The 16779-nt window shown below is 43.1% G+C and overlaps 1 protein-coding gene across 2 annotated transcripts in view; it reads right to left on the reverse strand.

The window, feature by feature from the left end:
* Nucleotides 1-229: 229 nt before the first annotated feature.
* Nucleotides 230-16779, reverse strand: part of ATRX (ATRX chromatin remodeler) — a 66165-nt gene continuing 49615 nt past the window's right edge. For both annotated transcript variants that reach the window (XM_068205198.1, XM_068205197.1), the window contains 14 exons: nucleotides 16658-16775; nucleotides 15952-16082; nucleotides 15587-15675; nucleotides 15255-15424; nucleotides 14217-14370; nucleotides 13807-13910; nucleotides 12159-12267; nucleotides 11025-11202; nucleotides 9519-9713; nucleotides 3937-4086; nucleotides 2670-2792; nucleotides 2028-2123; nucleotides 1428-1556; nucleotides 230-683 (listed from right to left, as the gene is read on the reverse strand). In XM_068205198.1, the coding sequence (XP_068061299.1) occupies nucleotides 405-683; nucleotides 1428-1556; nucleotides 2028-2123; nucleotides 2670-2792; nucleotides 3937-4086; nucleotides 9519-9713; nucleotides 11025-11202; nucleotides 12159-12267; nucleotides 13807-13910; nucleotides 14217-14370; nucleotides 15255-15424; nucleotides 15587-15675; nucleotides 15952-16082; nucleotides 16658-16775 (2025 nt within the window). In that variant the 3' untranslated portion in view covers nucleotides 230-404. The remainder of the gene's footprint in view (nucleotides 684-1427; nucleotides 1557-2027; nucleotides 2124-2669; nucleotides 2793-3936; nucleotides 4087-9518; nucleotides 9714-11024; nucleotides 11203-12158; nucleotides 12268-13806; nucleotides 13911-14216; nucleotides 14371-15254; nucleotides 15425-15586; nucleotides 15676-15951; nucleotides 16083-16657; nucleotides 16776-16779) is intronic.

Here is a 16779-nt window from a genome sequence, read left to right on the forward strand (position 1 = left end):
TTCAATTCACATATGTCAGACTGAACTTACAGACCTGCAGTCCTTCCTAAGCTTCCCACAGCTTTGCAGCCACAAAAAGCAAGTGTAGGAGTTTAGACAGGAAACCTGTGGAGATGCTACTGTAACGGGAGGACTTGTTTTCACTGAAAACAACTTGTTATCTCCTGTACTCAACATATGTAAGAAGATTCTAGGCAACATCACTGACAAGAGGGAAAACATTGTGACCTATTTAAACAAAGCTGAAACACTAATATGGAACATGGTATTTAAGGGGAGCAACCAAACTATTCTTTTTAATTTTTTTTTTTTTTTTACAGTTGAGTTCTGTTAGGCCATTGATTCCTAAAAAAATAAAAGTTCTTTCTCTGATTTTAACAATCCTTTAGGCTTTTAGTGCAAAATCACATTGATTTCCCTTGGGAAGGCCCTGCATTTTTGCCTCTCATTGGGGGTGGTGCTCGTTGTAGGGGTGGTGGCTGCATCCCACCAGACACTGACTGGTACATTCCTCTCACATCTATGGCTGGGTAGCTGGAAGGATTCATGATTAAATTTGGAGGCTTTGGCATCATGAGGTGGCCCATGGCTGCTTGCTGGTAGGACATCTGCTGCTGCTGCTGCTGGTTGTACTGGTGCTGGAGCCGCCTGTTCATCAGGATCCTCTGGACACAACCGATTAACTGTGGAGGGAAAGCAGAGCTGGCTGAGTGCACGACCCGTCCCCCTGCTCCCAGGATCAGGTTCAGAGCTGAAATCAATTTGTTAGGGACAGCATGGCTGGGGAAAAAGCCCCATTGTTATCACCATCCCTAATGTGATGGTATTCAGCAGCCCATTACTGGAGAAACCATTTAGTAACAGCATTTAGGGCTCAGTTCTCCCGAAGACTTGGCTATTGTGTTGCAGGCAGCACTTAGGTGAGTTGCCATGGCAACACGTACTCTACTGTGAAATTATTCCCAGGTATAAGTTACATCATCATTTGTCAGGTACCATTCATCTTCCCTTTGAAAGTCCCGCCTGCGGACTGTCAGTGTTTGTTTGTCTGAGAGAAAAACTCTTCCCTCTGACATCATCTGGGCAACTCAGAGATTCTGCAAAGTAATTCTAAGCTAAAACAACATTACCGACACTTTCTAAGATGTGTTTCCTAAGTGGCTGGCTGAGCTCTGGGAATCAGATTTCTCTTTATGCCTCATGACCTTGCAGCAAAGCCCTTCAGCTCAAACACCTGGTGAGTTGCTTTTTCACGAACTTCTCCCGTGTCTCCCTCACTGAGGCCAAGCAATGAACTCCAGCACACTGCTGACCATTCTGTGAGGGATATTTATGTGCCTAAACATACACTTGTAGCTCAGGAAGGAACACACACAAGATCCTCACTCAAACGCTGACAGTAGGTAAATAAATGTACGGTATTTTACCATCTGCTGTTTCCCGAGGACGTCGTTGTAAATGGCTTCTCGGCGCTTCACATCCAGCTCCTGGCTCGCCTGTCTGTTCAGGGCCAGGGCCTGCACCTGGCTCTCCGTCAGGGTTAAGTTTTCTTTCCACTGGAAAGCAAAAAACCCAAAACCTTCTTGGCACTGGTCGTTTGAACAAAAGCCTGACAATAACTGATGCTCTGTGTCATGTTCGCAGTTGCACCAAGAGTTAAACCAGCCCAACTTCCAGTCAGTGCAAAACTGCTTCACCAGAACCAGGAGTTATTCTAACTGGAAATTAGCAGTCCACAAAATACAGTAACTACTTGCCTGTATTTGCTGTTCTGATTTCTAGAAAAAACAGCATTTTCAGAGCACAGCAAATACTTATGGATCTAAACTGCCACCCCTGTAAGGCTCTGTGCCAGCTACACACCACCAGGGGTTTGCAGGGATAAAGGTCACTCCCAACTGGAAATGATGCTCATCAATAATGCAATTCATTAGCTGGATGACCATTTGCAGCAGGAGTATCTTTGTTTGATAATGTTTAATGTTTTCCACTCCTGATCTAAGCCCAGGGTTATCCATTGCACTCACTATGGCTGAAATGATGTCTTCAAGAGGCTGGATTCTTGCTGCTGCCACACTGTTGGTTGCTTCCACTACCTTCTCTCTTCCTTGATTAATGAGGTCCTGAGAAAACACCAGAACATCAGCTATAAAACACAGAAACAACAAACCCATTTCTTCCCCAACCTTCCTGATCTTTCTCTTGTACGCACCTAGACTTCAATTACCTTTCTGCTCTCAATTTGCGCAAGTCAATGAGTCTAAGCTGCCACACATCTGAATTTCAGCACAGAGCAGTTGAACAACATGTATAAACCTGGTAATTTGTAGACAGCACTTGTAAAAACCTATTTTTGCACCCACAGGTTTTCAGACCAGCATGAGAATGGTAAAAACTCAGGTAAATTTTCTACCATACAGACTTGAAGATGTTACAGTTTCAAAAGTGGTAATTAAAGTCTGCAATGAATGCAGGTGATGCTCCAGAATCCTGACAATCTGCCCAGGTATAGGTTTATATACATGCAAATTAAACTTCAGTACAGCTACATGTAAATAAAAAACCCAAACCTCCAAACTATTAAAAATACAAAGATATTTCAGACTGACATTATCCACAATTTGTGACAGAACACCCCTGCAGCAACACAGGCGTGCTGTGCTCCTTACCTCCAGCTGTTGGTTACTCATTGCTGACAGAGCACCCAGATTGTAAGGAATATACGTCTGAGAGCTGAAATTTGTGGGCATTGTGTTGGTCCCTGTGGGCATGTTGAAACGCATGGTCATGCCCTGAAAAACACAAAGTGCACTGGTCACTAACTCTGGTAATTCTGCAATAACCACACAGCCAAAGCAGCCCCTGGAGACAGCCACAGGCCCTGAACACTGACCGTGGAGGTTTCCAAACCTCAGCTCAGAACCCCCATTGCAGTCACAGAGGAACCCAAGATCCAGTCTTGAATAATCTCTGAGTTTAGCTTGTCAATATTTGATAGATAAATGACCACGGCTTATTAGTACAGCTTAAGCTGGTTAAGGTAAATTTTATATTGAAAACACAATGCTTAATGTTGAGTTTGACCAGCCTGTACTGAAATTCTGAAAAAGTAAAATACACAATTTATTAGCAGGAATGTAAAGCTCACTGCCCATTTGGATTTCTCACAGGGCAACTTCAGATTTTTCTCTTTATCTCCCGGTTTCTTTTCTCTCCCCTAACCTTTTCATCAAGGTAGTCAGTGGCAATTTATACACCCACTTTTTGTACTTTCAGTGGAAGGCTTCTGAGGGTGCCTGGCCCACTGAAATTCAGAAGGCAATCTGGGGTAATACCAACAAATCTGATTGAGAATTTCAACCTTGGTGACATCCATTAACTTCCCTTGTGACCCTGCCAAGGGTAAAGGCACAGCTTTTGTTTTAGCAACACAAAGAGCTTTGGTGCACCCCACACACCCAATTAGTGAGGATAAATCACCATCAATTGTGTCTGATACAATGCAGGGCAGAGGGCAACAAAATGGGAACAGGGCTCCACCTTACTGTCATTCCACTGATTTCTGTTGTATTTCTGTGTATTAGCTAAGGAAGGTAACACTGTCACACAGAGCCCCTGACAGAGACACCCTCAAATGGGAAAAGAGGGATTACACAGAACATCAGCTGAGTTTTATCATAAATTAGAAAAAAAAAAATGCAGGTGTAAAAGTAACTTGTAATTAAAACAGCAAAGCAAACACACAGAAAGAACCAGCACTGAAGGAGCAAAAAAGACACAGTATCTCCATTTTTCCTATGTCAAGATTTGCTTTACATATTTATTTCTTGGTCTATAACAAAATTTAATTATCCAAAGAAAAACTGAAAAGATAATTGGAACTCTAAACCTGGAAAGGTTATTTTCAAATACATAAACCAGATTAAACAGGTTTACCTTCTTTTCTGCTTCATATTCTGCCCAGGCTGCCTTCCTCTCTTCTTCAGTGAGTTCCTCTTCCTCCTTATGGTCCAGGAGTGAATCGTGTTCGTGGTACCCAACTATGTACTCCTTGTTGATCTGGAGCAGCTCTGCCAGGATCGTGTCCTGTTCAGAGGAGGAGATGAAGGAGTCACTCACGTGTGTTTCCCCTCCCCATTCCACACACAGCAGCTATCAGCACTCCACAGCACAACAAAACTTGAAAATAATTTAGAAGTACAATTTTCCTCAGAGGGAGAGCAATGGATTAACAATCTGTTGCAGAGATGACAGTCTGGTCACTTAATAAACCACAGGAATGCTCTCAGATTCCACAACAATAAGTGCACATAAAAGGATGGAATATTGGCAGTGGCTTTTCCTTTGCTTAGGCTGGACAACAGACAGGACCATCAATACATCTGCATTTATTATACAGAAACCGCATCCCTACAGCTTTCAAACCCTGAGCAGTACTTTGGGTCCGACATCTCCCATTTTTTAAAGTCAAACCTTTTTGCCTGACCTGGGCAAGGTGATGCTAAAGAAGATGAAGAGAAAGATCCCTACAGGAGTATGAAAAACTGCTCCTGCTGCACCTCAGGAGCTCCTTTTCTTAGGTCATTATTGAACAGGGATTTTTACATGACTTGTGAGCTTCAAGAATTAAGGAAGCTGCAACGCACCTCAGCTTTCAGGCTGAAATTCCTAATATGAAAACATCCCTGAACCACTCCTGAGAAGAATTCCAGTCCAGCAGTTATCTGAGTCCCTCCAGCCCCTCCAGGTCCTGCCCTCACTGAGCCAGGGCCTGCACAAGCAGGAATCCAGCCCATCCCACCCTGGCATTTTATAATCTCAGCTGAACCATGACTGGAAGAAGTACCCACAAACAAACAGATTTTTGCAGCCACTCTGGGATCTGCCACAGCAGCTCCACAGAGCTGTTTGTTTCTGTGTGCTTGGGAAGTTAATTATGCTAACCAATTATCAATGAGCTGCTCTTTGTCCCACCCTTCTCCTGTCTGGTGTGAATCATCGTCCTCACCACCAGCTCCTCTCAGAATGTCCCGGCTGGGGTCTGCACCATCACTGCTGGGCACAGGGACCAGAGCACGGGGGGTTTGGGGTGCTGGGAGGGAGGCAGGGACACCCAGGGATGGGGGTGACACAAAGCCCAGAGCAGAGGGTTTGGGGTGCTGGGACACCCAGGGGTGGGGGTGACACAAAGCCCAGAGCAGAGGGTTTGGGGTGCTGGGACACCCAGGGATGGGGGTGACACAAAGCCCAGAGCAGAGGGTTTGGGGTGCTGGGAGGGAGGCAGGGACACCCAGGGATGGGGGTGACACAAAGCTCAGAGGGGGTTTGGGGTGCTGGGAGGGAGGCAGGGACACCCAGGGATGGGGGTGACACAAAGCCCAGAGCAGAGGGTTTGGGGTGCTGGGAGGGAAGCAGGGACACCCAGGGATGGGGGTGACACAAAGCCCAGAGCATGGGGGGTTTGGGGTGCTGGGAGGGAGGCAGGGACACCCAGGGATGGGGGTGATACAAAGCCCAGAGCAGAGGGTTTGGGGTGCTGGGAGGGAGGCAGGGACACCCAGGGATGGGGGTGACACAAAGCCCAGAGGAGGGGTTGTGGGGTGCTGGGACACCCAGGGATGGGGGTGACACAAAGCCCAGAGCAGAGGGTTTGGGGTGCTGGGAGGGAGGCAGGGACACCCAGGGATGGGGGTGACACAAAGCCCAGAGGAGGGGGTTTGGGGTGCTGGGACACCCAGGGATGGGGGTGACACAAAGCCCAGAGGAGGGGGTTTGGGGTGCTGGGACACCCAGGGATGGGGGTGACACAAAGCCCAGAGCAGAGGGTTTGGGGTGCTGGGAGGGAGGCAGGGACACCCAGGGATGGGGGTGACACAAAGCCCAGAGCAGAGGGTTTGGGATGCTGGGAGGGAGGCAGGGACACCCAGGGATGGGGGTGACACAAAGCCCAGAGCAGAGGGTTTGGGATGCTGGGAGGGAGGCAGGGACACCCAGGGATGGGGGTGACACAAAGCCCAGAGGAGGGGGTTTGGGGTGCTGGGACACCCAGGGATGGGGGTGACACAAAGCCCAAAGGAGGGGGCTGAGGAGGATCCTGGAAGTGCAGGAACTGCCCTGGGAAGAGCAGGGCTGCAAACAAACCCTGGAATATGACCCAGGCTCCCTCAGCCTGCACAGCCCTCCAAATGTGCCTTAAATGACATCCAGCTGGGGCTTTGCTTTGCTTTTCTAAACTGTATTTTGTGTTGACTTTAATGATGGGAGCTTGAAAACAGGGATATATTTAGTTCAATCTTACAATAAAAAAAAAATAATAAATCCACCTTACACATAAAAACAATCAGAATAATTATGTCTTTGTATTTGTTTAGCATGTTGGTAGAGTAATGATTATCAATTGGTTTGTAAGCTTTAGGATGAAATCCTGGTGCATGAAGGAAAATATGAAGAGAGACTGAAAAAGGGGTTTGGATTTTAAAAAAAGACATTTGTCTTTTTAGAATCCTGATGGAAATTAAATGCTACTGAGAGATCAATGTATTAGAAAGGAAATCTTCCATGAAGGAATTCAAGTTATGTTGTAATTCACAGGTTTTTCTTAACCAGCTGAACATTTAATATTAAAGTTAAAAATATAAAAAAATTAAATTAGAGGCAAATTCTTCTAAGCCTGAGATCAAAATTCACAAAGTCATCCCTGAGTATGGAAGCACAGTAAACCACATGGCTCTGTCCTGAGGTAGTATAAAACACTGATATCTATATCCACTGAACCTGAACTGTGATTTTAATCTGCTTTTCCAGTCTGCATTACATGACCTCAACTGAGCCAAGTTTTCATTTCACATCAATAAAAAAGTGACTTCAAGTCTAATTCCCTGGATGAGGAATGGGGAATGAGCCCAGGGCAGGGGTGCAAGAGCAGGGCCAGCTCTGAGGGACACCCAGTGCCCCAGCACTGCCTTTGTCCAGCCCAGGGACTGCACTGAACTATTCTGCAAATTACAATGTCCTTATTTCTGTGCTTAAATACAGCCAAGGTGCCCAAGGCATCACCCAGCCTTAAGAACCTCTTTTGGACTGAAATTCCAAAGCAGCCCTTTCCAGCTGGGCAGGGAGAGGGGATGAATGAAATGAAACAATGGAAGTTAAATCATCCACGTGAAGCACACTGGTATTACAAATATTCTGTTCACCCCAAGTATTTGCAGAGCTGAAGACCAGAAGCTGTTTCTGAGGGGTGAGGGCAGAGCCCTGGAGCTCTGGAGTTGGGGCTGTAGCACCACAGGCACTTCTTCCCTGAGAATCTCCACACCCTGAGGTCTTGTTAGACCGCAGAGGGCAGAAAATTGCTGCTCCAATTGAAATTGGACATGAAACTTTAATAATCTTCCAGGAAAACAACAGACTGCACCTATGTCATTTTTGTAGAAAATAAAAGCATTCGATACCTTCTCAATCTTAACAGCATTTTCCAAGAAAAATGCTCTTGGACTCAAAGCTGGATGTTGTAAAGCCAAAATTCTCAAGGATCTAGTTTAATACCAAGCAGGTTTTGTTTCTCCACTTGCTGACTTTAAAACAATGCAGAATGAATTCTCCCATCCCATTTAAAACACAAGAATTAAATATTTGTTTTTTCCTTCCATCCAGGAAGTTAAAAAGGAGTCAGAAGAACCCCAGCACTCAGCTCTGAATTATTCCTCCTCAACCCACATGAATCCTGGCTCAAGGACTCCTGAAGACCCTTCCCACTCCAGTGGGATGCCACTGGAGCCAGGCAGGTTTCTGAGAAGAAAACCAATTATCCCCACAGGTTCTTCCACATTCATGCCCAGATGAAAAAGATGGAACACATTTCCCCTAATTCCTGTTCACATTTCCCTCCAGAAAGGGGCAGCTCTGAAAGGTGCATTTCCAAACCTCCTTGTCCCCATGTCCTGAGGACTCTGCTCTCCCCTTGCACTCTAAAAGCACAAAAAGTGGTATTTTTACCCTGCCCTGATGTTACAGGATCTTAAAGAGAATTCTTATCTCTAAATGCTGTGTAATTACTTGATGTTACAATAAAACGTGCTCCTATCAATACATTTTTTAATCAACCTAAAAAAAATGCTGTGTGTTGTTAAATTAATTGTTAAGGAGATTAATAACCAAGCTGAATCGTGCAGCTTTGCTAAAATCACACTGAAATAAGGAGGAGTTAACTGAGTTCATGGCTGAGGGACCTTGCACAGATGAATTTACTTATTTACAGCCTTTTCAGCCATCAAACAAAAAAGAATTAGAAATTTGCACACAGCATCTACTGAGATTCATATCTTCAAAAGGACAAAATACCATCTGCTAAAACCATGAGACAACACAAAAATAATTCCAGTCCCCAGATTTGCTCTATTTACAGGCAGGAAATGGTTAAAAGCTCATATTCCACTTGACTTGCACAAGCCTTACACTGATGATGGCATTAATATGGAACTTAATACATAAAACTGAGTGATGGAACAAGTTTTGAGTTTATAAACACATTCATTAACTGATTTGTTTTGTAATAGAAAACCAGAAGCCTTTAAAATATAACTATTGCATTGGATTGATCAATGTTTTGAGTAAACAGATTCAACTGCTTCCCAAGTTATTTTTACATTTTTTAAAATAAGCAGCATCATCAGCAAATGGTGATGCATTGGCTCTGTTTGTGGAGGCACAAATGCACAAAGCATGAAATAACTAAGGATATAAAAATAGATAAAATTCTATTAATTGTATAATATAATGCCCAGACATTGCATAGTGAGCAAACCACAGAAATTTAACCAGTTCATGAACTACTGGCCACTCCCTGATGTGTTCCAAATGGCAAGAAGCAGAGAATTCCACAGCAGCTAAAGGATGAATTAGTCTTTAGCAGCCCACAAACACAGAGACTATAAATGAAACATAAACCCACAGCCTAATCCTAAATATAAACTGACTTGGAGAAAAAGAATAAAATAATGGAACCGGTTATTCTTTCCCTTAAAGTTTATTCTTACCCAAGTGCAACTCTTCTCTTATCTCTACTAAAGGAAGTTAAACTGGGAACTAAACCCCAAAACGTCCTGGCAAAGGAAAACATGGATTAAGATGACTCTTACCTCCAGTGCCACCTCACAAACTGAGCTTGTGCTGGGTCTCACCAACACCCACTCAGATGCTAGTTTGAATTTTCCACAGTTTCATGCAGTAAAGCTTCTATTCCTTCAAAATGTGTGAAAATGTGTCTTTGTTTGTTCCGATTTAAAAGTTGGGTCTTTTAATGAGTATCTTTCTCTCATTGTGTCACTGACACTGAGGGGAAACTCCTCACCCAGCTCATTACAGAGTTTGCTGTATTAATTATGGATTTTATTGTGTTTCCTGCTCTTCACCTCCACTCCAAGTGGCCAGCACTCCTCTACACTAAAAACCTGGAACACATTTAAACAGACCCGGGTTATTTTTACAGCAAAAAATTCCTGCTTGTGGCCACCACTCACTTTTGGCAGCATGGGGGTGTCCCTCTTCTTCTTCTTCTCGGAGTTGGGGTCATCCAGCAGGTCTGGCTCGAAGGTGTAGAGCTCGGTGAGCTCGTTCATGGTGAAGTGCCGCTCCACCTGCTGCTGGTCCACCACCCTGAAGGACAGCGACTGCTTCGTCACCTGCCGGTCGTAGATCTTGTCCTCCATGGTTCCCTGAACACACACACAGCCACTGCTCACCCACAGCAATACTCACAGGTGCCAAAAAGCCAAAATAGCCACCCAGCAGTTCTCTTTGCCCCGTTTCTGCGACCGTGTTTGTACCACTTTCAAGCTGTTTGTTTGCTGAGCAATAAAAGGAAAAACCTGCTGGAAGCAGCACAGCAGGAACTGTGCATGGGACAGATGTCATCTAGCTGTTGACTAGAGGAAGAAAATTGGTCTTTTAGTGGTGTTTTTAAGAGATCCAGTTTTGCTTTAATTCCCCAAAGTAGGATTTTGACCAAAAAATGGCAATTTTCACAGCATGTACCTTATTTTGCTGCTTTGAGCAGCCTGTGAAAAGGAAAACAGATACCATATCACTGTGGTGGAAGGGAGAGGGGAAGGGAGGCAGTCAAACCTAATTCACCACAGCTGTGTACAAAAAAATTAGATCTTTGATGAAAAAAAGGAAAATTACTTATTTTTTGAAAAAAAGGATGACTGAGAAGGATGAGAACAGCACAGCCTGTTCTGAACAGCGTAATTTAAAAAGGATATCAACAGTTCAAAAGTGCACAGAGAAAACTACAAAAATAAACTGAAGGCTGAAGAAAAACCCCATTTGTGACAGTAACATGTCCCAGACAAGGATCTGCTTCAGCTGGGATGGAAAGAGTGACTGGATCAAGGGTTAAGTGCTACTGGGAAAGGGCTCCAGGCTCCTGTGTCTCACCTGAGGAACCAGAAGCTGAAGAGGCACTTGCTAAGAGAAACAATGGCCTTACATAAAGCACAGATCAGTGTCCACACGAGTTATTATCCATCTTAAACATCTGTAGGGTGTGACATGAGTTTTCAAGTCAGGACTGGCCTTTTTAGAAAAACTCCCTTGTATCCACGTGGTTTCACTGCAGTTGGACCATCAGGGTCTGCAGAAGGAGCTGCCCTGAGCAGGGCTATTCCCTAACAACACCAGCACCATCCTCTGTAGGGACTGCTCCATTCAGAGTTTTTAGTGGTGTGCAAATTAAAAAGGCTGAGACTCCTCTTCTGAGTCTGGGTATGTGAATCATTGCTGGAATTCCAGATTTTGGGTCAAACAAAGTGTCAGACAAGGGGGACTTTACAGGAAATAATGTGCCATTTATTTTACCACTCTTTCCTTCATGAGCTGCTCCAGATCAAAGCTGGAATATGACTGGATGCACTTGGGTCACTACAGACCCCAACACCAGCCCAAAGAGGCACAGCCCCCACAGTCCCAGCTCCCAAATTTGACTGCAGGATGAAACAGCACAGAAACTGCAGGCAGGAACATACCTGAGCCAGAAACCTGTACACAAACACAGGCTTGTTCTGCCCAAAGCGATAAACCCTGAAGATGCTCTGGATGTCATAGGAGGGGTTCCAGGAGGCATCAAAGATGATGACTCTGTTAGCAGCCACCAGGTTTATTCCCAGGGAACCTGCTTTAGTGGATATGATAAACAGGCGGCCTCTGGAACAGAGAAGAGTTGCAAAATTTGAGCATTTTGGAAAATAACTGTTGTTCATACACTGAAATAACTCTAAACTTCATTAAAATAATGTATTAAGCATAAAACAGATGCAGATTTTACAAGAACAACACTTTCAGCAGAACATTCACTCCCAAAAATACACATCAAGGCCTTTTGCAAATTAGCTGTTAACAGAAACTGGTGGGGAAGAAAAAGCTTTGGGGTTTGCATTTTCAAGCTCTAATGAAATTAGTTATATCAAATTAAACCATAATTTTAAACAGGCAGATTCCATGCCATTGAAACTCTTTCCTGGTCTGCAAACTTTCAGGTTTTTTGAGATACAGAAAAATCTCACTCAGGTTCACCTTGGAACCAGTTCTTGACAGAGACCTGACAGAAAAAACTATTTAAAAGTATAAACACTGGATTAGTTCACTTCTTAATTTAACATTTTTCCCCTGCACATTATAAATGACTACACGCCATGATTACATACTTTATTTTTTAAACAAATCTAGGAAGGTGAAGCTCCTTAACTTCATTCAAATACAAGTTTGTGCCTCTCTATCTAAATCAGGCTTGAAAGTCCCATTTTGGAGGAGCAGTGGAGGGCTGGGAGCCAGTTCTGGAGGCAGCTAAAAGAATTAATTTGCACCTGAGTGGCCCAGAGACAGCAGCCTCCTGGCCACCCCCTTCCTAGGTCCTTGTAGCCATTAAGTAATTGCAATAAAAACACTATCTCTGATTTAAATAGGTTACAATCTAAAGGGAACACTGCTGAGTGCAATGGGATTCATCTGAAGTCAGGAACACATTCCTGCAGGTCTTCTGTGTGAGTTCTGATCATTTGCCTGGTCCTGAGGTCATTAAGCTAATAAAAGTAATAATAATTAGGGAACAAAAGAAAGAAACAGGAGAAAATAAAGCATATATGTCTCAGGAGAGCTCTCACCTCACATTAGTTTCATCATTGAACTCCTCAGCCCATTTCTTTCTGGACTGAGCTGTGGTTGAGCCATCCAAGCGATAATAATCAATATTTCTGAACCATTTTCCTTCACCTGTAAATGCAACAGCCAAGTTATGAAAATGCAGATGCTGTAAATAACCAGACTGGTAACCCATTGGAACTTAATAACAGGAATTTATAATAAAAAAAATAGTTCTGAGGTTAAATTTAATTATTTGCAAATGCCCTGAGCTGTTTTTGGTGGGGGGAAGTCCTTTTATTTTTCACACTTTCTAGCTGTATTTATAAATTTGCAGAGCTATGCCTTAACTTGGAGCCAAAGTTAATTTTAGAAGTCCCAAAGATGTTGTTACATCTCATCTTTAGGCGCCGTAGCACTAATTGCACTTTTCCAATGGATCCAGGTGGGTTCACATTACAGCACCAGTGTCAGCCAGTCTCCCACACAACCAGCACTGAGAAGTCAATGCTCCAAAGGAGATTTCAGAGGTCAAACTCATTTTGGAACTGAAATCCAGCAAGATCTTTGGGTTTCATGACCCTGTGAGTTACAGCAATTTCTTGTCAGACTGGGGGAAAAAAATAACTACAGCTGACGGAGGATTTTCTTCTCTCAGTAATCTTCCATTTTCTCTGGCCATCAAGGTATCTGTACACAAAATTAATATCCCTGAGCCATCAATCATAAAGAAAACAATGGTTTTGGGAGCAGCACTGCTCAACTCAGTCCATTGTGAGAGGCAGATTGGTGAGTTCTGTCAGGAAAGGTGAACCTTGCCATGATCTAATTTTGCTGGTCAGAACTACCACACATGAAAACCCCCAACCTCTTTAAAACCTCACAATAAAGGCACAACTCCTGAAAAAGACACCTTGCAATGTCTGAGATGACAAAATTCAGACTAGGAAGCAAGAGGCAGGAACAATAAATCTGTGAGAGACACATACTGGAGATCTCCAGTCACCATCACTGAGCCACTTTTCCCTTATCTCTTAAATGCAAACACATGGAAGAGCTGGTGAGAGACTGGGAAGGAAAGGCAGGCTTGAAGGAGTTCTTCAATCCACATGTCCTGGGAATGAAACTCTGGGTAAGGAGGAACAGCACCCTCAGGAGCTCTGGGAACATCTCAGTGAGAGTGGCATTCCATGACACTGGAGCATCACTAGGATAATAATTAACTCAATACTTGCTGCCTATGAAATCCATAAGCCAACCTGCTGCTGTGCATATAAAGCCTAAATTCACATTTTCCATGTTTTACATGCTGGTTTAAAGCAGCCTCATTTTCCTTCACTCTCTCTCTCCCAGGAGGAAGGATCAGGATTTGCCACACACCAGGATTTAACATCATTTTTGTGCAGAATTTAACAAAATGCCTTCTCTCAGATGTGAACATTTAATCTGCTTAGGCTACAAGAAGCTTGGATGATACAGAGTGAAATCAGAGAGTCCATAATGGGACAGCAGAGACCTCCTGCAGGGGAGCCCAAGAACCCTGCCAGCCTCAGGGGCAGTCCAGAGCATGCAAATCCTAATGGAAACACTGATTTCAAACCATTCCAGGGGCACTGCATAGAGACTTGTGAAAGAGCTCTGAGCACTGCAGTTGTTGAAGGAGACACTCACCTTTGTAGATAGGAGGCTGATCTCTCTCAGATTTCTCCCTGTTAGCCAGCTCCAGGAAATCTTCTATCAAATCCAGAGATATTAGGGACTGGCTGAACACTAGACTGAAAAAAGAAGCAGGGAAACACAGACTTCATCTCTGGAGTTGTTTTAATTATTGCACCACTTCATTTTTGTTCCCTCCTCCCTCTGATACGACCTTTGAGACAAACAGAGCAAGACTTCAGTGGAGCACATGCAGGTGTGGGAAGATCCGTGACAAAAATGGGTGTACCATGCTTGTGAGCTTCAGCAAACAGCAGAATGAAGAGTGGATGGATGGGGAGCACTGTCAGACTAATATATTTTATATGTACATGACTATATTATAATATATTCCTGAAGTCTTTAATGACATGTGCAGAACTTACACTTTGTCTCCCAGCTCCTCTGCCATTCGAAGAATTTCGAAGAGCAGCACCATTTTCCCAGAATGTTCCAACACCTCAGCATCTGCATCAGTGACAAAATCTTTGTACCAGTCTGGAGCTGGGCTTCCAGGATTGGAAGAGGATGTAGCTTTGCCTATTAAAAAAACCAACAAACAAACAAAGACAAAGAAATAAAGATCAAACATGAGAACACAGTCTTCATTTAAATGCTCTGAATGTCTGAACTACAGAATTGCTCCCTCATTATCAGATTTAACTGGTATGAAAAGAGTCAAAGAGGCAAAGAAAAAACAGCCTTTGCACTATCAGCAATTACAAGAGTTAAACATTTAAGGGATGCAGAGACTGAAACTCAGCCTGCCTATAATGTAATTCCTTTAACACATTTAATCTCTGTAAGTGTTTTACATACAACACCCTCCACCCTTTACACATTTACAAGATGTTGCCATTGGGATGGGGGCAAAAAAAAGATTTCCCACCTGAACTCTCCCAAAATTTTTAAATTACTTAGGGAAAGAGATTAGACACACATGAAATTACAGAATCAGAAAATTATCTCTGTGATACCAGATACAAGACAAAAGTTAGATTATTACAGGAAAAAAAAAACAAAAATTAAGTGTGCAGCTGTAAGAAGTTTGAATAACAACTTTAAAGAGTTCTTGTGTTCCTGCTGCGCTGGATCTGCCTGCTCAGCATCCAATTCAAATTCCAGATGCAACAAATTATGACAGATACATTTCCTAATCTTTCCATTAATCTTCCAGGTTCTGTAATTTTGTACTTGTGAATTTAAAAATTTCACTGTGCAGCTTCCCTGCCTCAAAACCTCCGAGTTCTAAGGTGATGCCCCTTGTTTTTCCAGGATAAATACATCATTAGAAGTAGCAGGAGCTGTAACTGAATTAAGGGATTTGCCATTCTGCCACACAGCAGAATTCCTGACAGCCCTCTCCAATTGCCTTTTGCAAAATGAAGCTGCCTCACATTTTCATCACTCTGTGTTATCCTCACCTTCCTCTGACTTTGTTGATGCTGGGTTGTTTGTAAGATCTTCCACATTTCCTTCCCCACCTCCACGTGATCTTGAATTCCAGACTTTAATGACTTCAACATCATTATCACTGCCACTTCCACTCGAGCTACATTCTTTCGTCACCTTTTTCCCCTTGGATTTTTTTTTCCTAAAAAGCAACATTATACACCCCATTATTTTTTCCAGATCCCACTGAAAGAAAACATATTCTAACAGACACATAAAACACAAAATAAACATTCACTTTACAGAAATCTCTTCAGTTCTATAAGGGAAACAACACCAACAAACTAAATAAAAGGTCAATTACTTTGCATAATCATCAGAACTTAAGCTCATGGAAGTTTCATCGGAATCTGAAGCTATGAAGTCATCCATGCTGTCTTCATCAAAATAGCCCTCAAAAGAGAAAAAACAGAAATTATTAACTGTGTGAAGCTTTTATTAAACCTTTAGCCATCTGCTTACTCTTCATTTAAACAATGGTAAAGGCCTGGCCTTGCAGGATGTTTTAACAATGACAACATACCCAGCAAGAAAAATATGACAAAACCAGCAGCAAAATGACCCCACAGCAACAAAGATTTCCATTAATTTGACGAAACTTTACCTAGAGTTTGGCAGAGCTTATTTGGAAAGTTCTCAAGTGAGAGTATTTTGATATATCTATTTTACCTTATTTTCTTTGCTAATATAGTCCAGCTGCAAACACCAAGGGTGAGTCCAGATTCTGCTCAACATCTGGAAATCCTGGAATAGTTTAGCTCCAGCTTTGCCTCTTCCACCTTCATTGCCACCACCTACACCTGACAATGAAGTTCAGGTTTTAGAGTGAGCCCTGAAGTGAGTTTGCCACACTCTGCTCCCCTTTGAAGAGCCCAGCAGAGCACATCTGAGTGTTCTTTCCAGCTGCACATCATACTGCAACATCTCTTGTAAAAGGGATCAAATTACTCACTCACAGCCATTTTTTCTCCTAGTTAAAGCTGTCAAAATTAGATTTTCTCCTTTTTCTTGATAATGAGAAACATGATTATATTTTTTACATAAAAGCACGTTGCTCCCCAGTACAAAAATGCACACAAATCCTCTTAAAAAGACAGACTTGTCTATTTAGGTTTTGTAAAAGCAGCCCAAGGTGGAAAACACAAAATAACATTTGCATTTCAGTCTCAATGAATCTGGCTAATCTGAGCTACCTTTAATGACCTGTAACACTGCAGTATTCTACTGCTACAAAAAACCACTAAAAACCCCTGCCTATTTTTTTTTGTTGTCCACGCACTTTAGCACATAGGACAATGTTCAAAAAGTTGATTTTTACCCAGCAACTGTGGCAAAATGCCCCTTATTAAATGGCATCAGAGCTGCAGGCACATACCTGTCAAATGGTCCAGGTAATACTGGTACAGCTTGCACTGGATCGGGGTCATCCTCACCTCGAGCACGTACTCGTATTTGGGGGGCAGGAACTTGGTTAATGCTGTGTAATCCTTCCTCTGC

Source organism: Anomalospiza imberbis, chromosome 14, assembly GCF_031753505.1.
Source record: "Anomalospiza imberbis isolate Cuckoo-Finch-1a 21T00152 chromosome 14, ASM3175350v1, whole genome shotgun sequence".
Lineage (NCBI taxonomy): Eukaryota > Metazoa > Chordata > Aves > Passeriformes > Viduidae > Anomalospiza > Anomalospiza imberbis.